The following is a 24,927-nucleotide window of genomic DNA, read 5'->3' on the forward strand; positions in this document are numbered from 1 at the left end:
TCCCAGCTCTTTAACACGGTTGGGAATTAAATGAAGATTAACATTCACAACCAGAAATGTTTGCAAACTGGACTGAAACAAATATCCATGACCTCCTACTGTCCATGCTGAAGCTGAGATCATTTACCAACATAATGGAACAGTGCATCACATGCTCCTTATTATCTTATTATAAACAAAAATGCATGCGTATGGTTTCGCGATCACAGATAGTTTTTTTTTACATTTACACATTTTGCGCAGATGAATATCTTCGTAACGAAAATAACTATCTGCATGCGGAAAGCGTCCTTGTGAGCGTGCAGGACACTATTTGCACGTGATAAAGCATCCACGTGAGAGTGGACCTCTGTCAGCGCGCACAAATGCAGTCACCCGAGCAAAGGCTGGGATGCAAACGACTCGCTCGACTCTCTCTATGCTCTTGTTGCTGAACAACACACACTCGCTCGAATAAAGGTATAGTGGAAGATTTTCGTTTCCGGGTGGATCACCTATATTATTGGTCATCCCAGATGTCAATCATTCTGATGATATGTTGACGTATATTCACGTGTATATGTGTGGTGGGCTACGGTTTCAACCATTCATTGAAGCTCGCGTTCTCACTGTGTTTTTTTCTAAATGTCTGAGGGTCGCAAGAGAAAAAGTGTCCGAATTGTTTGAAAAGAAGAGAAAGGACTATGAAGAAAGAAACAAGACCAGAGTGTTTATGGGAGACTATTTCACACGCTGGCCGCTGGCATGAGGTAATAGGACAGGTTGGGCTTCCCACGCGAAGTTTCTACTGGAAAGGTACATTTTGTCATGCTATTTGGAGAAATCCATTTAAAATCACCGCTAGTAAAAGTTGATGTAAGCTATGATTAGCGATGCTAGCCCTGGCACAAGACACGGTAAACATGCCGACAGCAACTTGTAAACAGAGCGAAGAGAAGAACTGAACTCGGAACCAAGTTTATCAGCTTATTTCCAATCCAGTTATGTTTTCCTTCCGTCAAGTGTTTTCGATGCTTCTTCCCTGGCTCTGCCATTTGCAACAATCGCTAGCCGTGTTTAGCTCGCCTGCCTCTGTGTTGTTTGCTGTAAAGTGATACTGCTTCTTGCGATATATGAGACTTTGCGAGACTGAAGGACACCGGGTCGGATACAGCGAAGTTGCAAGTGGGGTACTCTTCCTACAGACGGTAGGGGCGGGCGAGAGAGACTTCATTCGTCCGGTAACGAGTCATTTAACCATATACCGACTTACGAAGATGATTTATTAACATAAAAATGCAGCCTTGTGTCCCTTTAAATTACAACGTTCTGACCCGCCATTGACCCGCAATTTTATTTTTGGCCTGATGAAAAACTTCCCGACCAATGGCATATAGCATTAATTAGCATATAGCGCTAACTCAGCGGTCACAACTTTGTTTAAAGAATCGTAACAACATAGTAATTAATTTAACTCTTTCCCCGCCATTGACAAGTTATCTCATCAATCCACAATACAGCTATTATCCACTTCTGCAACTTATAAAACCCGGAAGTATCGCCCTAGGGCAAACAGCTGTATGTCCATCTAAATTTTGAAGATCGCTCTGCATCCGATCTCTATCAAAAGTCCATTTTGAAGAAACAACCATATTTGAGAGGTGATAAAAGGAGAACTAATGAATGTAAGATGGATTTTTTGTTTTTTTGTGTGAAAGCAGGGGTCTGATCTTTCATTTAATATGTTGTATGTTTATATATTAAAAGAAGAGCATTTTCTGGGAGGCATTAAACTTTTGTGAAAACCATGAAAAATGCTGGCAGGAAAAGAGTTAATATATAATTTAATGCCGTACATCACGATTGTAATGTCAGAGTCAGTGTTATGTTGAGATTGGCCTGTTTATCAGCAGTATTTTGCATGCACAGGGTTTACATAAGAAGGAGTAAACAATAGTGTTTGAGGCTCACGATAATACCATGTACAGAACTCTTATTATTCATCTATGCCTAGGTAAATACAGTTTTACAGTCTACGGCACCTTTAACAATACAGGAAGGAAGGCCAGATGAATGGCTACAATGGTTTTAAGGATTCCTGGAATTACTGAAATATTTTAGATGTTACAGATATTGTACCAAACAGATGTCAGCACACATTTTAGCATAAGTGTCAGTGAAATTTTTCAAGCCAATACATCATGATCAAAAGCAATGCTTTTTCAAACAAATTTGTCCTAAGTAAACACAAACGTTTTCAGCTCATAATCATAACAATGTAATAAAAAAAATGTTCAGAGTAATTTGGGGTTCTTATGGTGCGTTTACACCAACCGCGCTAGAGGCGTGAAGCGCGAGTGATTTCAATGTTAAGTCAATGTGGAGACGCGTTGACGCGCGTCAGGAGGTCCCGCGGCGCGGAATAGGCGTTCGGCGCGGAGCGGAAGACGCGTTTCCGCCTCATTCGCGCGTGAAGCTCGCGCGAAAGGCGCGAATTGAGCGTTGCGCGCGGTATGCGCGAATGGTGCTTTTGTGCATTTTGCGGTTAACGCGAATTTGCGGCTGACGCCCGAGTTGAAAAATTTGAACTTTGGCGGAATTTCGGGCCGCTTTAACCAATCAGGAGCCTGCCTGCTGCTGTGGTGGCAGCCCCTCCCAGAGTCACTCATTCAAGCAGTCACTCGGAGCTATATGACACAAGTTCTTATTTCTATAGGATACAGGAATAAAAAGGACCTCGCTTTGAAGAGTGTCAGTAAGGACTTTGGGCAACCTGGTAAGTTGTAATACACACTTCACTTTTGAGTCACGTGACGTTCATCAACCCGCGCCGTTTATTTTCCCCCATAGTATGGTTACCCAATACAAACTGGTAACTTTCTTGATAAATGCACAAGTAACATCAGTCATCTTGCAAACAGACACTCGCACAGCAGTTGCCCCTCCCACAGCGGATTTTGCCTCGGACGCGCGTCAAATGCTTGCTTTTTCCGAGCGTCTACTCCGCTCTACACGCGCGAATGCATTCAAAGTGTTCAAGCGGCAAACTAGGCGCGGTAGACGCGATTTTGACGCCCAAAACGCGTTTGGTGTAAACCCTGCATTAAGCAATAGATGACAAATAATTCAAGTATTTTTTTCTTGTTAAAGGGGACATATCATGAAAATCTGACTTTTTTCATGTTTAAGTGCTATAATTGGGTCCCCAGTGCTTACAGCAACCTAGAAAATGTGAAAAAGATCAACCCAGTAACTTAGTTTTGGTAAACCATTCTATGCAAGCATATGAAAAAATAGAATATAAAAATTTGGCTCCTCTGTGATGTCAGAAGGTAATACTGCCCCTTAATCTGCACTATCCAATCACGACACTGCCATTTAGTAGAGAGATCAACTCATTTGCATTTAACAGGACACACCCAAAACTGCACATTTTTGCTCACATCTACAAAGTGGCAATTTTAACATGCTATGATAAATGATCCATATGGTATTTTGAGCTTAAACTTCACTACTCTGGAGACACCAAAGATTATTTAACATCTTAACCTTGGAGAACCCAAGAACCCTTCTCTTAGCATTAGTTAAAGCTCCCGTTCTTTCTGGGTTTTTGAAGCTTAGATTGTGTTTACGGTGCGCAATATAACATGTGTTCATGTTTCACGTGTAAAAAAACGCTGTATTTTTCACACAATTTACTTATCTGTATTTCACTGATTTTTGAGGCTGATGTCTTCCTTGTTCTATGAAGTCCCTCCTTCAGAAATATGTAACGAGTTCTGATTGTGTAGCTTGTTTAGTGTGTTGTGATTCGATAGCAGCTTAGCTTGCCATTAGCTTAGCTGGCAACTGACGTATTCCCGTGGGCGGAGTTTAGTCAAAAAAGCATTCTACCGATGTCCTTAAAGCAGGAAGTAGAGAGCTGTAGTCCAAACCAGCCATTCGCTGTAGGCTTTAAAAGGCGAATCAGTTAAAGAAAATATATTGCCTGGCAGTGAACTTTGAGCTTTATCATTTTACAGGTATTATTTATGCTATTTCAGCAACATTACACACTAACTAGGGTTTAAAAAATGGGATCAGAAAGAACATGACCTTTAACATTGGCCAAATTTGACCCGTGGGTTCTCCAGGATTAAAAAAGTCTTTTGAAATGTCTCCTTTAACTGATACAGTTAACTTGTTGGTTAAGGCTTGAACAGGCAGAAAACTTAGTATCCTGTTCGGCAGTCAGGAAGGGTCATTTGGCATAATCATGATGAACTGTTAACCCAAAACTGCCCTTGTTTATGATCGATTAAAATGAGATATGCAGATAAACTGAATACAGTTTATCAGATTAACATCATATGGAGATGCTTAAGTAGTAAACTTACAATGGAAGTGTTCAACAGTAATGGGATTTTTAATGAAAGCATTTATCTCTAGTGCCTGTACGTATACTGTAGGCCTAACATTTTCCTTTATTTTATAGAAATAAAACAGCACCAGCACTTCAAAATTTGCCCTGTTGCCAAACAAGAGGACGAGGACTTATGTCCCAATTTAGGTGAGCTGTCCCTTTAAAACTGAATAAGATCAAATGAGAAGAAAATACATTATTTATCTGAAACAGAGAAAGGAATATGTGTATCACTAATATTATAACAGTTTAGTGTGTATTAATGACACAATCACATCACGTGCGCCTTGCCTTTAAAATATGTTGTTGCATGAGTATGCCTAAGTGTTATTACGTAGCTCATTGGGTATTTTACGTGGTACATATTTGTAATGACCTCACTGACCTTGCGACTGCTCTAGCACATCAAATCTTGTGACACATTAATGACAGTTACACAGCAACCACCGCCTGAGGGTTCGCTGAACAGCCCGACTACTTTCATCATTATAAACGCTGTTTTTTAACAAATAAGACCCCAAAACAATTTTGACTGGCGCTTTTTAAGCATTTTATTATGCACGTTGCCTGGTCTTACATAGCCTACATGAGCCTGACAGAGGATCCAACACAACCTGTATCTCGAGTCCAACCAAATGCAGCAACATATTTTAATTCACATTTATTCATATAAACGCCTTTATATAAGGGCATATTGTTTAAAGAAATAAACAACGGGTTAAATAATGTACACATTATTTTGATAATGTATTGAATTGCATTAAATAATGCAATGTATATTGTTCTTGCAGTACAATCCGCTTTATTTGCCTACCTTATGTTATGCTATCCAGAAGACTGAGGAAATGTCTTCATACATTATCGTCCCGCGGTGCAAATATCGTACACGTGTGTTTGTATCAAACACATGAATCCGTTCTCGCGCCAGTGCTCTCGTGCACAGCTACGCAACAACAACAACGCGAGTCGCACTCTGTTATTTGTGTCCTGTCCACGAGCAGCGTTTCTATGGCTGTCCAGAGTCAATATAATTAGATTTAACAGAGCCGATTTCTTGACTAAAGCGATATAAAACACGGATCGATGATTAGGCATGCCAACCCCCCTCTCAATGCACTTGTTTTGGGTCGACAGAAGTAAAAGACGCTCATTGGTTTGGAGAAGATCCTGGTCGTCATAGCAACAGCCAACAGAGAGCATGCTTTATCATGGGATGGTAATGAATAGCGCAGTACACCTCCCTTGTGGTGGATATTTACTGAGGAATGCTTCCTGGAGGTATACACTACGTTAACTCCGTGTCCGTGGGATGATGCTTAAAGCTTATTATGTTAAATACAATGGACCTTTCATTAAAGTGACAATGCCTCTAGTAATTGCATTACATTTTCTACAAATTACACTGTTTTGGCTCATTGAGCAAGACAGTTGTAGGCTAAAACAAACCAACATTAGTTTGATCTTCCACTTGGATTAAAAACTGCTGGGTTGCTTCACTCACGGATGGGTAAAAATTGGACAAACCCAAGCATTGGTTTAAATGAACATGGAAAGGCCCATATTTACCCACACATAGGCTACTGATATAAATGTATACCTTGAATGTGTTTGGATAATGCTTTTGGATAAAAGTATCTGCCAAATATCCTTATTTTATCCATCATTGGGTTGAAATAACCCAGCATTTGTGTACATGGAATTTAACATCAATCCACTTAAGCACCTGCATTAGTCCTCAGGCCATATTTTGTATAGATGGCTTCATGTAGTTTAGTTAAAAGTTGCTTGGTTGGTTGGTTATTTAAAATCACCTCCCTTGTTGTTGTTGTGTGCCAGACATGCAGTGACACAAAACATTAACAGGAATTGAACTGATACCTTTAACTGATAACTTGTGTTACTCTGATTGCATCGAGCACATGTCACCCTGTAGATATGCCACATATTTTATCAAGTACCATTTTGGGGGTTCCTTGTCGCTGCTAGGGTTGCTTGAGCCTGTCAGACATTCGCTCACACGTCTAAATTTAACCAGCAAACTGTCAACCGCCCTTACATGTTTCACTTTGTCACCTTCAAAAGACCTGATAAAAGAAATTAAGTGGAAGGTAATGCCGCATTAAAGATAACAAAATGTTAATGATATATTTTGATAATGACATACATGTATGATGGTAATGTTAATTATATAAATAGAAACTCCTGATAATGCAATAAAAGAAATAATAATATATCCCATTTACATAGCCTACACTTTTACTGAGATTTTGATACAGCTTTTCTTCAATACAATACAGCCAAGCAAAATGTCACTAAAAAGTGCAAGAAATAGCTCAAAGGAAATTGCTGATTAATTTTTTAAGGATTGCAGAAATTCCACTTATGTTAATCTTTTTCACATGGAAATGTTTGATTTCCTTTTTTGGGATAATAAGGATAGCTGGTGGAGAAATATGGGGCACATCAAAAGCTTGAAATGTTGCTCCCATTGTTTACCTGTGTGCCCATTATTGTGAGGTAAATAACAACACTCAAATCCAAACTACTTTATATACTGTGAGAACAAACATATTGTTATGCAATGCTTGCTAGTAACCATTAAAAATACTAAAGCACAAATAATATAGCTGCAATGTCTGCATTTTGGATGAACACATTATTAATTTATGACACACTTACTGTAGCCTTTTTATAGGGTATTAACAATTTGAAAGAGGAAGTAAGATTTGAAATAAATGGCTCTCCTGTCTGTTTCTTTTCCCTTTTTATAGGCTAGAAACATACCAATTGTTTTTTGAGGAAAACTGATATTGCCCTCTACTGGTAAACTACAGTATATGCAACAGCCAAGTTCACCTGCCCATTCGGTGTTAAACAAATAAGCAAATGTGGCCTGATGTCTTAAAGGAGAGCATTTGGAGTAAAATAGGTGAACAATTGAAGAAAAATTGTCAGGTTAAGTTAGATCAGCAGGTCCTCTTAGAAAAATGATTGCCTTGACTGTAGAAGTATTGCCAACCTCAACAATGTTGCATAATGAGACAAACCCTTCACCAATGAGATTCAATTTAATTTTATTATCTTATTATCTCTTTATTGTCTCTCATTCAGTGTCCTCCTTGCACAAGAGGAGTAAAATGTTTTTTTTTCTCAGTGAGGAACTGAGTTCAGCCTCAGGAGGTTTTTATGTTTTTATCACTTCTCTTCTTTAGAACTAAGACCTGAATCTAATATCCTCACGCCTATAAATAAATGATGTGCCTGCATTGTACATCTAGTCAGCGGACAAGTAAAAATCAATTTAACAACAGCAGTACAATCCAAATAACATAAATCACTCTAATTAAACAAGAATGAATATTCAGCAACTGACTGTAATAAGACTTTGCACTGAAAAATAATGAATGTCTTATGAAAACCATAGGTCTTAGTGTATATTTTTGTCTTGTTTCCTAGTGTAATATCTAATTATTTGAGAAGCAAAATGACCTAAAAGATTTAATCTTGTAATCTGAAAAAATAAAATCAATTATGCTTAAAGCAAGCAAAAATATCTGCAACAACTCACAGAAAAATCTCAATTAAAAGATATTTATGCTGGAATTTAGGACCAAAAACAATAAGTTATTCATTTTTTGCAGTTTATGGCAGTGAGAATCATCAAATCCCAGGGGATGCTTTAGGAATGTCAAAACTATCATCCATATCTTTGGGAACATTCCTCATGAGGAACATGAGCCCAACGCTAAAGTAACAAGGAGATGCATAGAAACAACCAGTTCAAGCTACTGACACCGGCTTATCAGTCAACATAAATAACAGGATTCCTTTCATTGTTCCTTAGATGGTTTCCCTCATCAGGGGTGTAAGAAATTACCCCTTCCCCCCTGCAACCGAGCTCTGTTAGCCCTATGATTGCAGAGGGAGCCCCAAAAGGATAGTTTTACCCATGCACAGAGAATCCTCTGTCCACTTATGGAGGCTTCCATGTTGCTCTTCCTTTGTTGCCCTGCTCACACACCCACTCGGGCTGTAATTAGAATCTGGCCCTACACAATAACTCAAGAGAGGTGAGGGACTACTCTGGAGCCGCAGGCTGGGAAAAGCAGGTCATACCTGCATACACACCCATACACAATACCCACCAACCCAACCAAGGCCTTGAGGAAAACGAAAACCAGTAATGGAATACTGTGAGGTTCTTAGGTTTCACAGACACGTTGCTGCTACGCAATCTATCAGAAATGTGACTTTTACCCAGTGACTGCTCTTCACACGTGTCAAAACCATTTATGATAAAAGAGAAGCTCACGTTCACAAAATACACCCAAGACACTCACTTAACAGTAAACTCTGATTATGCATGAGATTATGCGAGTATCTGGCAAATGCGAGCGTCTCTTTTATCATAAACCCTTTAGACGCGTCTGCAGCAGGCACTTATTTTGACAAGACACGTGATGCACATATGGTTAACTTGACACGCCAAACACATATTTTGAAATTACGAACCACACACATGACGGCTACATACGTTTTGACGAACTTCGCATTGTGTGCCCTTAAAAAAAGAAGTCACCGGCCGCCACTGCTTTTACCGCAGATTTCACAAAAACAAACTGCACTCGTAGGCTTTAGTCTGGAGAAGGAGCGAAATTTGTTGCAACATTTCATTTTCTCTTTGGTTTGGCTCAGTTCGTTTTTATGAGTTAATCATTAATTTCCACTGCAGTGGATGAAATCCACAAAGTGCTGTTCAATTTACAATTCAAGAGCACTGAAGCTTTGGTGTGTGTGATTTCGCCATGCCACTGCCAATCCCACAACCGCAGATGCTTTCGACAAACATAGAAACAAATTTAAACCACTCCCTCACCTTACACCAACATACACAAGTATAAGAGAAGACACTGTCCCCTTATTGGTGATTTTACACATTCGGCAGATGCTTTTTTTCCAAAGGGGCTGACGCTTTACAGTATTGAACTTGCAACATGTTGCATTACTTACTCAATGCTTTACCAATTGAGCTATATAAGCACCAATATTTATGAATCTATTCATAAACTTAAGCAATTCAGAGATGCATAAATAAAGACAATATTTCCATTCCATAAAGGGGTGCATATATATTATGAAGTTTTAATGACATGCTGCTGACCCACAGATTACACCTCCAGAGATTCATCATACAGTATATCCTGCTTGTTGTTATCAACTTATTCATTGCTTATTATTGTGTCTCTTTGCTATGGTATTTTGCACCTTCTAAAAAAGATGATCAGGATTAATATTATATCATACTGTACAGTATTTCCACAGTGAAAAGGATTAAAACACAAGAACAACTGGAGTGTGTCACAGCAGGTCTGATTAATCTGATTAGATTTACCCCAAAATGCTTGTGTACTAACAGGGTCTGCCTGACCAGCATGTGCGGTAGGCTATAGGTTGTGTGGGGATTGTTGGGTGGAGTGCTCTCACTGCAGGAAAAAAGGGCAAATTTTCGTTGTACATTTAGTCTGATATGTAGTTTGGCTGATTTACCATTTTCCCTTTTAGTAAAACTACATCAGATATCCAGAGGAAGAGAGAGAAAACCAAGAGACTGCCCAATATTTACACAATTATTTATGAAAACCTACAGTATGTAATGAAATGATCATCTATGTATACACCAGCAGCGGCTCGTGACTGCTCTTCCGAGGGCACAAATTCAAAATATGTGTTCGGAGTGTCATGTGTGTTGCTTGTGTTTTAAAAATATGTGTTTGTTGCGTCATGTGAACCATGTGCATCACGTGTTTTGTCAAAATAAGTGCCTGCTGCACACGCGTCAAAACCGGTTATGATAAAAGAAACGCGTTCACAAAATACACGCAAGACACTCCCTTAACAGTAAACTCTGATTACGCATGAGAAACGCGAGCGTCTCTTTTATCATAAACCCTTTAGACGCGTCTGCAGCAGGTCTGCACAAAAGAGCTCTCAGAAGACCTACGATCAAGAATTGTTGACTTACATAAAGCTGGAAAGGGCTACAAAAGTATATCTAAAAGCCTTGATGTCCATGTGTCCACGGTAAGACAGATTGTCTTCAAATGGAAAAAGTTCAGCACTGTTGCTACACTCCCTAGGCGTGGTCGTCGTGTAAAGATGACCGCAAGAGCACAGCGCAGAATGCTCAATGAGGTGAAGAAGAATCCTAGAGTGTCAGCGTAAGACTTACCAAATCTCTGGCACATGCTAACATTTTTGTTGACAAATCTACAATAAGGAAAGCATTAAACAAGAATGGACTTCATGGGAGGACACCACAGAGGAAGCCACTGCTGTCCAAAAAAAAACATTGCAGCACGTTTGAAGTTTGCAAAAGAGCACCTGGATGTTCCACAGCACTACTGGCAAAATATTCTGTGGACAGATAAAACCAAAATTGAGTTGTTTGGAAAGAACACACAACGCTATGTGTGGAGAACAAAAGGCACAGCACACCAACATCATAACCTCATCCCAACTGTGAAATATGGTGGCGGGGGCATCATGGTTTGGGGCTGCTTTGCTTCCTCAGGCCCTGGACAGATTACTGTCATCGATGGAAAAATGAATTCCAAAGTTTATCAAGACATTTTGCAGGAAAACTTAAGAGCATCTGTCCGCCAACTGAAGCTTAACAGAGGATGGACAATGCATCAGGACAACGACCCAAAGCATAGAAGTAAATCAACAACAGATTGGCTTCAACAGAAGAAAATACGCCTTCTGGAGTGGCCCAGTCAGAGTCCTGACCTCAACCCGATTGAGATGCTGTGACATGACCTCAAGAGAGAGTGATTTACACCAGACATCCCAAGAATATTGCTGAACTGAAACACTTTTGTAAAGAAGAATGGTCCAAAATTTCTCCTGATTGTTGTGCAGGTCTGATCTGCAACTATAGGAAACGTTTGGTTGAGGTTATTGCTGCCAAAGGAAGGTCAACCAGTTATTAAACCCGGGGGTTAACATACTTTTTCCACACTGCGATATTAATGTTAGCATGTTCTTTTCAATAAAAACAAGAAAACGTGTCGTGTTTGTGTGGTGTTGGTTTGGGCAGACTGTGTTTCTCTATTGTTGTGACTTAGATGAAGATCAGAACACATTTTATGACCAATCTATGAAGAAATCCAAGTAAGCCCAAAGGGTTCACATACTTTTTCTTTCAACTGTATATCTGATGTACTTTTTTAAAAGGATACAGCCACAGTGACAGCTGGTACATATTTGAAATTTTTTCTGACCGTGTACATTGTCTTCGAGTTGCCACAATAACATGGTGTGAAGTGGAATTTCCACATTACACTGCTAATAATGTTTTCACCATTTCTATAAATTCTTTGCTTTCATCTATTTGCCATTTATACCACGGGTCTGTTGAATGCCTTATTTTGATTGGCTGAGAAATGTTCCATGGCTGTTGATAATTTTTCTGTAAACCGCACACCTAGACCTAACTTGTCAAATGTCTTAAAAATAGGCACCAGAGCAATGTCTGTTGTAAGCGTGGTATAAGCGGAATAATTGACTCCGGTCCTTTGAATTATGTAAGGAATAATTGACGACGGGCCATTGAATTATACGAAAATAATGCACACCACGGGTGTGCATTATTTTCAAATAATTCAAACGACTGGAGTCAATTATTCTGCTTATACCATGGTTACCACAAACATTGCTCTGGTGCCTATCTTCAAGACATCTAAAAGCTAGGCGTGCAGTCATCGAAAAACAATGCATGCCCACGGAACATTTCTCAACCAATCAGAATACAGCACTCAACAGACCCGTTGTATAATTAATATTTATAAAACGGCCCCTTCTGGTTCTTCATTCTGATTGGTTGAAACGCGTTCTAAGCCGTGATAAGTAACCCCATGGTTCAGACGGCATTACATAAGTATCACTGCGCCACTTTTGCTGTGTACTGATTTATGAAACTAAACACCACAGTCTTTAATCATATTTTTAATTTGTCTACAATTGCACAATTAATGGCGATATCCAGATACATGTCAATAAATATTGTAGAGTCATCTCGTCAATAAAGAGAAAACGCTCCCTGAGGAGTTTATAAATCAAATCCGTTTTTCCGATATCATCCACTGGGTGGCAATCTGTTGCAGCCACACTTGATTCTGAGGAACTACTTTGTTTGGCGGAAGAGTAATATTTGTACTAATATAATGATTACACATTATTTGTGTTTTATTTTATGAAATCCTGCTATGCATATGAAGTAACCGTTTCATAAACGCAATAAGCCCCGCAAAGCAGTGGGGTTACAGTGCATTTTATAACAGCTAAGGGGGTTTTAGGCACTCCGCTTCACGTCGTGCCTAACAATGCCCCTTAGCTGTTATAAAATGCACTGGTAACCCACTGCTTTGCGGGGCTTATTGCTTTAATATATAATATAAATAATGCTTCACGTTGTGCCACATTACCACCTTGGGTGTGCATTATTTTCTTATAATGCAACAGCCCGTCATCAATTATTCCTTACATATTTAATTATGACATATAATTTCTTCATAGGCTTTAACTTTATGTAAAAACATCACACCGCATCAATTTGACAATTTGATTAAATTGGCTCAAAAGATTTCTGAATGAGTTTGCACATGTTTGTAAGAAGGTGAATTTTTGTTTCAATTAATATTTGGATTGCAGTAAATAGAAAACTTTTATATTGTTTCTGTTCAGCATAAGTCTGTTCCCTGTTAAAACTTCCTTGTGCCAAACTTTATAAAATGAGTAAAATGACAACTATTACAATGAAATGAATTCCTACATGAACATTATTGTAAAAGAGAGTTAAAAGCACATTACCTTCAAATGAAGACATTTTAGCTCTGCTTGCCAGTGTACATGTAGATGTTTCTAGTACAGAGAGAAGAGAAAGCTCACTGACAAAGCTTTCATCCCCGGTTGTCCTCCACATGTCATATCATCCTTAACTGTTTCAGTCATAGACCAGCCGTGACTTCAGGTTGTTTCCCTGAGTGTCTGCTATCCAATCAAAGTCACTTGCTTGTCCCCTTTTTTCTCCTCAGCTGTCAGTTCCCACTTAGTGCTGACCTTCAACTGCAGATGTAGCCACAGATTCGGCTGCCGGTTGTGCAGAAGCCACTTTGTGATACTGAACCGGTTTAGAAAGGTACGCATGGGCTTACATGGCCCCGAGATACATCCTCAGCCAGAGCTCATATTTGTCCAGGTAAACACACGCGGCTTCCAGCGATGGAACAAGCGTTCTTTGTGTCTCACATTTAACAAATACTATAAGCTGCCTGGTCTTAGCGCGTCAATGGACCAATCAGAGCTCAGAGGCTATGGAGTAGGCTGGGTAATCTGCATTAAATCAAAGCAGATGGTAATGACTGAATGTATGAGGACAGGTTATTAGTATAGTTGCGGTGAGCTGCTCAGTGGCTATAATAATCCATTGCTTTGCTTCAGTCACTTTAACATAAATGCTGGTCTTCTTATACTGCAAGGTTATTTCTGGTGCAGTTTATTTCTGCTTCAAAGACTTGACCAATGAGATTTAGATGAATATAAAGATAAAAGGAGAGAAAACAACAACACAATAAATTTATCTCGATATACTGTAGTCACATGACACACAACTAATAATAAAGATGCATTATGTAAGAGTAAAACAATATCAATATATCAAAAATATATCCAAGATACATTACACATTTAGTAAACCTACGTCAATCACAAGCCCACTTTGTGACGTCTATTTGTGTCATCAATACCAAAACATGCATAAGTGGAAAGTGAATCTGTCAGGTCCAAGAGGACTCTAGACATTCATCCTGTGGCTACTGAAAAGGCTTAACAAAGATGTTAAGCCAGGGCTGTGGCGGCACCTTAAGCAGGAGCACAGTGTGAATGGAGGGCGACCGGGGGCTTGAATTATGGCCGTATCACTTTCAACATGACCTTTCAGTTCCTCTCATCGCTGGCCCTCCCAAGACGACACCAGCTTTTCATCTCTCCACCTCTTAGGATTCACAGCCCCCCAGCCTGATGACCCTGACCACGCAGTATCCACTTGCACTATTTATATATACTTTTCATAAATAAACTTGCCACTGAAGCACATGGGTTTAGTGATGGACCTCATAGGACGTGACCCGGTGGAGGAGTAAATTAAACTATTATGATTTTTATAGTACTTCTTGACAAGTGCTTTTATGCGTTTACTGTGCCTTGTGCAATTTAGTATACAGTTGAAGAAGTACAAAAGTTAGATTTTCACTCCTTTCCTTATAAAATAGTGGCAGATAAAATTAAAATTTAAATAATAAAATACAACTTTAAATTCAACTTACTGTCAAAAAGTGTACTAAATCATCCTATCTTTATATATTGATTTCTAATTGGATGTTTTAAATGTGCTTTAATTATTTTATTATTGTTGTAATGGTGGTAAAACCATAATAAATAACATTAATTTTGGTAAGGGTTTACATGCAAAGACATGACCTGTTTTTGACATGACTGATTTTAAACTCCAGACTAAAAATGTAGTAAATTACAGTTTTATACGCCATTACTTAAACTAATTTTTCTTTAACATTTACAATTTCTGTAAAACATTTCACTAAGATTCTCTAAGATACAATTTATTTTTATATTGTTTATAGCTTAGCAGATGGTTGGGGTTGCTACCGCTTACTCAATATTGACTGTATAAATATATATTTACATGCATATTTATATTCGTTTGTACATGACGCATGATAAAATGTTTGTTTATCCTTGAGGTTTGCCATGAAACATATTATGTAGTGCTGATTTATTTATGCCCTTGTTGACAGGGCAGTTGACAGGTAAAACATATGAGATAAGACAGCAGTGCAACAACACAATGCTGTTTGTCTTTGACATTACAGGAGAGTTATTCTCTGTCTACATGTGCCAAAACAGTGTTTAGTTTTAAGTGAACGTGAAGAGAATATTAATTCAGCGCAATCCTTAAGAAAAATACTTTTGTTTAGGCTACTGTACCTTAATATTTAAGATATTTATATACTTCTACTTAATGTGTTGTGGAGTATTTACAGTTTATCAGTTATATAGTTAATTCATTAGGCTATACTACAATGTACTACAGTTTATTATAGTAACAATAACTAAAGCATAGCCTACAGTGCAACAATATATTTTTTTCTGGAAAGTCTGAATGTATGACTTTCTGTTCTATGGCTCCATCTAGTGTAATGTGGAAATTACTACCGCGTGATAGTATGTTTGTATTTAAAAGTCTTTTGCATCTGGATTTTATTTTTATAATGCAAGATTTTTCTTTTTCTTTTTTTTGCCAAGAATCGATTTAGCTTTAGCATTATAGCACTTTCTGCTTCTTTCTCTCTGGAGTAAATCGTATGGTTACTCTCTTTCTTAATTAGTAGCCTAGCCTACAGCAATGCTTTTGTGCATCCATAAAACTGTCAGTGGATATACAGTACATTTAACATTATCTTATATTTTATATTGTATAGCTCTACTGATGCGTTACTTACTAACGTTGGATCTGACAACGATCTGTAGCTGTTCCGTGACAGTTGAGTGACAGCTCGTCCGCGGGCGCGCGCTCTTCACCTCATCATCCACAGACGAACAGTGATACCAACATGGCTTCTCAGACAAAAGTGATCGCTTTTGCTTCGATTAGTCTTTGCTTTGATCAATGGACTCGGGCCGCCACCGAATTCTTGAATGGAAGATAAGAGAAGCTACAATATGAGTCCAGTCCGAGAGCGGGATGACACTTTGAAGTAAGTTTTATTTACACTCAAAACTTTTTATCGAAGTTTAAGAATAGCCTAATCTGTTGCTTCTTACGAAAGGGAGCTAAAATGTATCAAGATAAAATGTTTAGCCTACTGACTTTTGACTTACGCCTTTGGTTATCCAATGCAATGTTTCATCGACCACCAGTATTTAATTTAAAAGTGCTCGGTGCTACTGTAGATACGTGGATAACTAATTAATACAAGTCTAATGTCGTTAATTCAGGGTATAGTCTTTCGTTTAGCAAGCATATCTAATTGCCTGATCTATACCAGGATTTAGTTACGACTGAAGGCCGTTTACAAAGCTGATGCAACATATTTATTTTACTATTATAGTAGATTAGTGCGTTATGATGTGTCTTATGCATAAAAGTGCTTGATTTACAGGGTCATAAAAATATTTCCCCAAAAGAGTTTTATCATAAAGAAATCTAATTATCTAATATTCCTTGAACTGACAATTGACTTTATATTTAGGCATAATCCAGTAGAAGTGACAATTGTTGATCTAGTTTTACGATTACTCTAAACGTTAAAAAAGTTAAAATAATTAAGTCAGTGCAATACTTTATTTCAATTTTTTTTATTCATTTTTCTACATTTTGCATCAGTGTTGGGTAAGTTACTTAAAAAGTAATTAATTACTAGTTAGTAATTACATCTTCAATCATATAGGCTATTAGACTACTGTATAAATTATTCTCTCTAAAAGTATTTAATTACTTACTAATTACTTTCTAAACCCTATTTAGTAAATGATACAAAGGTAGTCTTGAAACAGCTCAAATAAATCATATAAAAGTACATAAATTATTCTGGTCACACCTTTTAAGGTCCAATTTTCACTACTTCTGCCTTAAAATACTCATAATTACTTCTTATTAATACTTATGTAGTTTAGTGGCATATAGCCCAAGTTGCTCATTGGTTGGTTTCATGTAAATGTGTGAACCAATCAGGGCATGTTTCAGATGTAATTACATTACTGAAAAAATAGAGTAATCATTTACTTTTTTCAAGGAAAATAGTATTAAATTGTACTAAATAATTACTTTGTAACTAGTTACACCCAACACTGATCATATATATGATATAGCCCAAAATTAAAAATGTATTGATAAGTATACGTAGGCTACAAACAAAAAGTATATTTGTATAAAAAAAAACATTGAACTTCTATTTTGCTACAAAATCATTATTTTAAAGTATTTGAATGAAGGCTTGATAAGTGAGATTTGATGTTCTCCTGGGCATTGTATAATATTTGACAAGCTTGTAGTTGAGTGAAATCACTGTCCCATAGCGCTTGTTGCAAACAGACAGACATGAGAATGAATGCATGTCCGTCAGCCGAGCCTTTCTGCTGCCTTGCTGCTCATACATGTTTCATTAGGGCCTGGCGGGCAACCTGCTGAAATTATTTGCTGTTTGCTTTGTGAAAGAAACATGAGCCACTACTGATGCTGGGCTTCCTCCTTGACCTCTGCCAACTGTTGAAGCCCTCACGCAGGACTAATTAGTTTTCCCTTTTCTCTGTGCTACGACTTGTGTGGCCGTGGTGTCAGTTTGTGTGCGAGTTTCCCTGCCCAATTTGTAGTTTTCTTTTTAAATTATGATTGTTTTGTTTTCGTATTTTCATTTATTATTTAAATGGTTATCTTCTGACAAGGGTTTGCCTGCTCTGTTAATTAAGTGTTGTTTAAACAAGATTTAACATAGTTTGACCAGAGGGTGGAGTTGCTAGCTTGTGCTTTGTTTTTTGTCTATTACTTATTACGCTGACAATGGTAATATTATTATTTTAATATATAAGGGGTGGTTGATGTGAAATACTACAGTGTGACATGCTTTACTCTATCTAAAACTTTTTTAAATGGCATTTTGCTACTTATGTTACAATTGTTATAGCTGTTAAACCAATTAAGAGAAAATAATTTGAAACGTTTGAACATTAAAAAAAAAACATTTATTATTCAGGACTATTTAAAATGCTACCCAGTCTCACAAAGTTTCGTGATATAGTCACATATTTTTTTGATTCTTTTTTCGTGCTATTATCACAAAATTTCGAAAATAGGACAAAACAGTTGAGTAACCAATACGTGGTAATCACACGAAAACAGGAATTCATTATACGATCACGAAAAAACACAAAATTTCGTGATAATAGCACGAAAAAAGAAAAAAAAAATACGTGACTATAATTGTGAAAATGTCTGTTTCTACATTTTTTCTTAAATAGAATAGACATATACATTATTCTTATGAATAAATAAAAACCTAAAATCGAAATAAAAGACTTTTAAAAAGTCTGTGAAGACCATACATAATTCCTCAAAAGCCTTTCTTGTGAGTAGGAGTACCTTACCTAATTTACAGGATCTGTAATTTTAAATGTAAAAAATTTGCGGTAATTATGCAGCTGGTTGCCAGTAACTTACCGTAGAAGATAAAGACTGAAAATGTCCCATGTTCATTTAAAGGCGGAGTCCACGATGTTTGAAAGCCAATGTTGATATTTGAAATCACCTAAACAAACACGCCCCTACCCCGATAGAATCTGGATCTTCGGTTGATAGACCCGCCTCACACATACGCAACCCGGCAAGGATGTCGGTTAGTAGACACGCTCCTTACTGCTGATTGGCTATAAGTGTGTTTTGGTAGTCGGCCCGTCTCCTTTTCCAAAGCGTTTTTCAAACATCGTGGACTCAGCCTTTAATTTGAACAAACTGTTGCCAGTAAATAACGTAAATGTAAAATCTACAGTAAGTTACTGGCAGCTAGTTGCCAGTAATACCTAGGGCTGGGTATTGGCAAAGGCCTCACGATAGGATACATATCACCAAAAATGTAAAAAAAATAGAGCTGAATTTTTTAAAAACTTTTTTTAAAGCCAAAGTTCTTCCACATGTTGGCTTTGAAAGCTGCTGGTGTTTTTAAATGTTCTGCCATTTTCTCACTCCTGCACTCTTAAAACGAATGTGTTAAATTAACACATCTTGTGTCTAGTTAAGGACAACACATCTAGTGTGTTGTCCTTAATTTAACACATCTCTGTGTTATTTTTAGAACAACACACTTTGTGTTGTTTTAACACATCTTGTGTTGTCCCTTTTATTTATATGAACTCTAAATCAGCACGAAATGACACATAATGTGTTGGGATTAACGCATGGTGTGTTGAATAGTTTGGCACGGAGCAATGTGTTAAAATGAACACACCCTGGATGTGTTGGTTTTGGCACATTGCTTTGTGTTGGACTGTTTGACACATTGTGTGTTGTTCTTGACACATTGGGTGTCATTTAAGTTCATAAAAAATAAAAGGGACAACACAAGATGTGTTAAAATAGCACGGAGTGTGTTGTTCCAAAAATAACACAGAGATGTGTTAAATTAAGGACAACACACTAGATGTGTTGTCCTTAACTAGACACAAGATGTGTTAATTTAACACATTCATTTTAAGAGTGTGCTAACTTCCGAGACATTGGCCGAATGGCCGTATATGACAGACAACTAGACAGTGACAACTACAGCAGCAGCGGAGCAGGTCATTTGAAGCACATAGAGGGATTTGATGGGTTACTCTATCGGTTTAAATATATCACGATAGTTAGCTGTATCGATATTTTTGCACAGGCCTAGTAATACCCAGTAATACTGTAATTTCTACAGAAGTTTTTTACAGTGTGTTTCTACATAAAACCATCCTAATGCACAGAACATTCTGTGAAAATATAACCTTGATATCTTTAATATTAACTAAAGCCAGCTGTTAAAGATTGAAATTAATGTGAAACTTTAATTAGATTATGAGACTTTAGGGCGGTTTTCCGGACAGGTCTTATTCTAGTCCCAGATTAAAATGCATGTTTGAGCTGCCTTAATTTGAAAACATCTGGAACTGACATATCTGAACATAAATCAGTGTCATTGTTTTATCTGAAGATGCACACCAGTATTGTTTTTTGTAAGGTATGTTTGTGAAAACTGTCCCAATAACTAAGGTCTAGTCCTGGATTGAACTAAACCCTGTTCGGGAAACCGCCCCATGTGTTTTTACTAGAAGTTTCTTTTAAGAATGTTTCACACATGGCCATAAAGAAATAATTTCAGAGTAGTAAATCTCATGTTTAAGGGCTTGTGGGATGAATTGTGTGTACACCTGTGAGTCATTCAGGGGAGGGTGGGGAGATACCTGTGCTGTGCCACTGTAGCGTGTGGCATAACATTACCTTGATGGAGAGCTGCAGAAAGAAAGAGATTCAAGACCTGTGCAGGAAGACGCCATCTGTGAAAGTGTGTGTTTTGTAAGCTGTTGTGTTTATAATAGTGCTTAAGATGAGATCACTGACTGCCATGCCAGGGCACCACCGATAGGGTAATTGTAACCATGCAGAGTGCATTGGGATTTGGGTGGGCCTCATCTATGGCCAGCTTTCCTCCTGTGCTCATTCACTACCCAGACAGCTACAGGGCAGTGGGCTATAATAGACATGCTGGACTTATTGTAATTGGGTAAGTTATGGCATTTAAAGCTCTTTTTAGGAACAATGATGCTGATTATAATGTGTAACGAACATGCTTTTGTTGAGGTTTGGTGCATCCATTTTTTTATCAGCGAGGATAAGTTTACTTATTGGCTTCTTGTAAGTTCACTTCTTAAAATAACTGAAATTGTGAACTGTTGCTTTAATTGTTTACATACTTTGTAACTGGAAAACAGAGCTTTAATTATTGATCTGCACAGACATATAGTATATGTGTTTTACTTGTATCTTACCAAACCCAAAGAGACATTGATATTATACAAAACAATAAAGATCAAGAACAGGTGAGCTTTATTGTCATTCTATCATAGCTACTCTAAAAATGCTGGGTTATTTTCAACCCAACATTGGGTCAAAAAGGGAAAAATGTAACCTATTCTGGGTTGTTTCAACCTAAAATTCTGGGTTGTTTTATCCTGCTTGGTTAAAAACAACACAGGATTTATTTTATTTAAAAAAAAAAATATTATTTTATTTATTTATTTATTTTATTTTTTTGAGACATACTGTACAAAAGGAACAAAATGTCGTGCCTCACAGGTCACACAGTTCACATATAAACTTACACATAGCTAACCTGTTGAAAGTAATCTTACTCTGAACATTTATTAATGTATTATGTAGACTTGATGGGGCGGTTTCCCAGACAGTGCTTATCCTACTCCCAGACTAAAATGCATGTTTTAACTGCTCTAATTTAACTAAATTAATCTTGCATTGACATATTTTAAAACATATAAGTGCTGTTGTTTTGTCTCAAGATGCACACCAGTAATGTGTTCAGATATGTTTGTAAAAACTGCTTAAATATACTAATGTAACTAGTCTTAGTCCTGAAATAATCTAAACTCTGCAGGAAACTGCCCCTAAGAGTATAACCAAATATAAACTTACTTTATACTTTGTTTGACCAGTCACACAAACCTAAAGTTAGTTTGAAAAAATGAGTAGCTTCTCAGTGCTTTATTTCAGTGTTCAACTTTACCAACTTGGGATTCTTGTCGTCATAGTGATAAATATGATGCTCCAACACACCTGTATATTGTATTTTGATCTTGTACTTTCTAAATTATTCATGACATAATAATCAGCTGAATTAGGGCCAGTTTGTAACAAAGAGTGAGAGCTTGGAGGCGACAATGTTGTGTGACCTTCTTATACAGTACCTGTGGGTGGATATAAGGTTTTTATCCCAAAGACTTTTATTTTACTGTACACTCATAATCATGGGAAACAAAATCAAAACACAAATTTAAAGAATTAAAATGAGAATTTTATGCCAGTGTATGTCAACATAGCATAAATTGTGTTCATTTTTTTTAAAATTATTGTCCAATAAACCTATAAAAATTACAATCAATGTTATAAATTTTTGCACTTAACTATAATTTCTGTAGGCTACCTAAAAATGTGTTGTTATGTCACATGTTATCAAAAAGTCAGACATTTTCACATGATGCGCTGTGCACATTATGCCAATAGTTTTACCTGTAGGCTACTGTACAAGTAGAGACCAGTGCTGCGTCCGAAACCGCCTACTTCTATACTATATAGTAGGCGAAAACCAGTAGGCGAGGCGAGTATTATGTCCAAATACGTAGTATTCCAAAAACAGTATGCGAAAAGTACCCAGATGACCTACTACTTCCGGTTAGATTTTGAAGCGTGCATACAATGGACACTTCACTATCCCATGATGCCCCAGGAGTGGAGTTATGCAACAAAGATGAAAGGTGAAAGCGGCAATGCGGCTGTTTTTGCGATGGTATGTCATGACGTGATGACGACGTAAGTCATGTGATGTATCAACCTGGCGGATGTAGTATGTCTGAATCGCATTCATACTACTAGGATTCATACTATACAGTACCTACAGTACTGTTTTAACAGTCAGTAAGTAAGTACTTCATCTCATTCAGTACCTACTGAACAGTATGCGGTTTCGGACCCAGCCCAGAGATGAACCATGGCAGCCTTAGCATTTATAAGCTCATCATCACACTCTCTGACTGTGTTAATATTATGTTAACCTCTTTCATGCTTAAGGAAAAAGCTGCTCACGGAACCTGAAAAAGGCATTAACCTAGTACCTACACCTTTTACCAAAGCTCTCAAAAGGGTCCCATCCGGTGGCCTTAGGTAACACCTAATCATAGTTTTCATTTCAACATGTGCAGTATCCAAGTGCAGTAAAGTAATGTGTATTTATTATTTTACATATGTAGCATCTCATCATGTGGTTATTCATCTGCTGGTGGGATGAGCAACCTCCCCCCTCGCTCTGGCAGCCCAGCCACAGGTCCTGGTCTCTCCACAGAGCACAGCTCCATCTGCTCCTGGAGATATGATGTAACATTTATCTTTGCATATTTCTATATTTCAGATGTTGTATATCCAGATCTATTTTTAAGGAATAGAAAAAATTCAGAATATAATAACCGGTGCACATTCGTTTCTTCTCTGCATGCAGGAGTTTGAGCGGGTGAACACACAGCGTGTGCGTCAGCTGTTTAACTCAGTGGATGAGCTCCTGTACGAGGGAAGAGTCACCAGCCGCTCAGAGTCCCTGCAGGAGGAGTGTGAAGAGTGGAACAGCCACACCCCTCATCTCAGGTCTCAAAGACATGAAGAGATTTATGTGAGAGAAATTGGTTCGGCTGCTGATACGATCTGCAGTGTTTAACTTTGCTAAAGATTGATCTGTATTGTCCTGACCACAGAATTTTAGGGAACCAGTTGGAGCCTCCAAAACAGGAGGGGGTTCAGTACATATGCAGAGAAGAAGGCACTGCCAGAACTTCTTACGTCCCTTCAGCCCCTTGCCCGGACAAGAGAGAAAATCATAGAAAGTAAGCAGATCTGTCAAAACCATCAGGCTCTTCTCTCTACAAGTAATCATTTGAAACAAGAGTCATTTACTTTGTTATTTCCTGTTGCAGTAAGCGTGAAAATTTGTTGTTCAGATGTTTAATGATGAGAACAATGGAAAGGTCATTGCATGCACATTTAAAACAGTGTTGTTTCAAATAAAAAAGTTGTAATTTATATAAAGTTACTTTGATAACACTGATGTTTTGATGAGAGCTTTAAAAGACGTGTCATTGCGTCAGTCTCCACTTGAGACAGTGAGCACTAATGGAGGTATGGCTGACTCAGGGCCAATGCAGATGCTTTGATAGATTCTGTTAGGGAAGAATAGAAACATCATCTGTTTGTTTCTAAGCAAGCCTATTTAATAGTACTGTTTCATGCCTTTTGATTAAAAGTCTCCAGTCTCTTATAATGACAATAATATTTAGAAAATAATCAGATATTTTAAAGAATAATAATAACAGACACTAAACAGACATTTATTAGGATGCTCTTATTGTTAGTGGAGATACTCTTGTGCCCAGTTGCATAAATGTACACTCAAAATAAAGGTGCTACACAATGCCATAGAGATGAACCCTTTTTGGCTGTATGGTTTCATAAACAACGTTTTAAAGTCCATGTAAAGTACATTCAGATAACTGTTTCTAAACAAATTATGTTAGAAATGTATTGCTAACAACACATTACAAAAGACTGTGCAATACTCAAACAGTTTCTCTCCATTTCTGAGTTCAGGATTTAAAATCATGACTCACCTGAGCCACCGAACATGCAGGGCCCCGCCCCAAACACGAATATGGCAAGCATTTTTGACATTTAAATCTTTACATTTACTAGTATCTATTTTAATGTTGCTAGTTCTTATTCTTTCATTACTAGTAACTATTCAAGAAGATGCTAGTACTTATTCATTAGAAATTAGTACCTAAAAATTTGATTATAGTGCTTATTTATTAGATCCTAGTTCTCATCAATTACATACTATTACTTAATCAATAGGTACTACTAGTTATTCATTACATGCTAGTACTTACTTAAAAGATACTAGGACTGATTCATTACATACTAGTACTTACTTAAAATATACTAGTACTTATTCATTACATGCTAGTACTTACTTAAAATATACTAGTACTTATTCATTACATACTAGTACTTTTTTACAACCTGATCTCACGAATTTCCGTGGTATAGTCACAGAATTTTTTGCTAATTTTTCCGTGGCATTCTCACGGATCTCCGCATTTTTCCGTGGCCCTGCTAC

The 24,927-nt window shown here is 37.5% G+C and overlaps 2 protein-coding genes across 7 annotated transcripts in view; one reads left to right on the forward strand and one right to left on the reverse strand.

The window, feature by feature from the left end:
* The window catches only part of sorbs2b (sorbin and SH3 domain containing 2b), a 64,407-nt gene extending 48,336 nt beyond the window's left edge, over positions 1-16,071 (reverse strand). Inside the window, exons 1-2 of one of the 5 annotated variants that reach the window (XM_073854173.1) lie at positions 15,961-16,071; positions 13,253-13,955 (exon numbers count right to left, since the gene is read on the reverse strand). The gene's annotated coding sequence lies outside the window, so the exon portion shown is untranslated. Of the gene's footprint in view, positions 1-5,195; positions 5,627-13,252; positions 13,956-15,960 lie in introns of those variants that run through there. The other 4 variants (XM_055177581.2, XM_073854174.1, XM_073854175.1 and 1 more) reach the window with 4 other exon arrangements.
* fam149a (family with sequence similarity 149 member A) overlaps positions 16,046-24,927 on the forward strand; it is a 28,993-nt gene continuing 20,111 nt past the window's right edge. For both annotated transcript variants that reach the window (XR_008637210.2, XM_055177582.2), the window contains exons 1-5: positions 16,046-16,215; positions 22,836-22,928; positions 23,015-23,138; positions 23,260-23,402; positions 23,510-23,638. Coding sequence is in view for 1 of the 2 variants with exons in the window: in XM_055177582.2 (XP_055033557.2) it covers positions 16,157-16,215; positions 22,836-22,928; positions 23,015-23,138; positions 23,260-23,402; positions 23,510-23,638 (548 nt within the window). In the remaining variant the exon portion in view is untranslated. The remainder of the gene's footprint in view (positions 16,216-22,835; positions 22,929-23,014; positions 23,139-23,259; positions 23,403-23,509; positions 23,639-24,927) is intronic.

Source organism: Misgurnus anguillicaudatus, chromosome 16 (genome assembly GCF_027580225.2).
Source record: "Misgurnus anguillicaudatus chromosome 16, ASM2758022v2, whole genome shotgun sequence".
Lineage (NCBI taxonomy): Eukaryota > Metazoa > Chordata > Actinopteri > Cypriniformes > Cobitidae > Misgurnus > Misgurnus anguillicaudatus.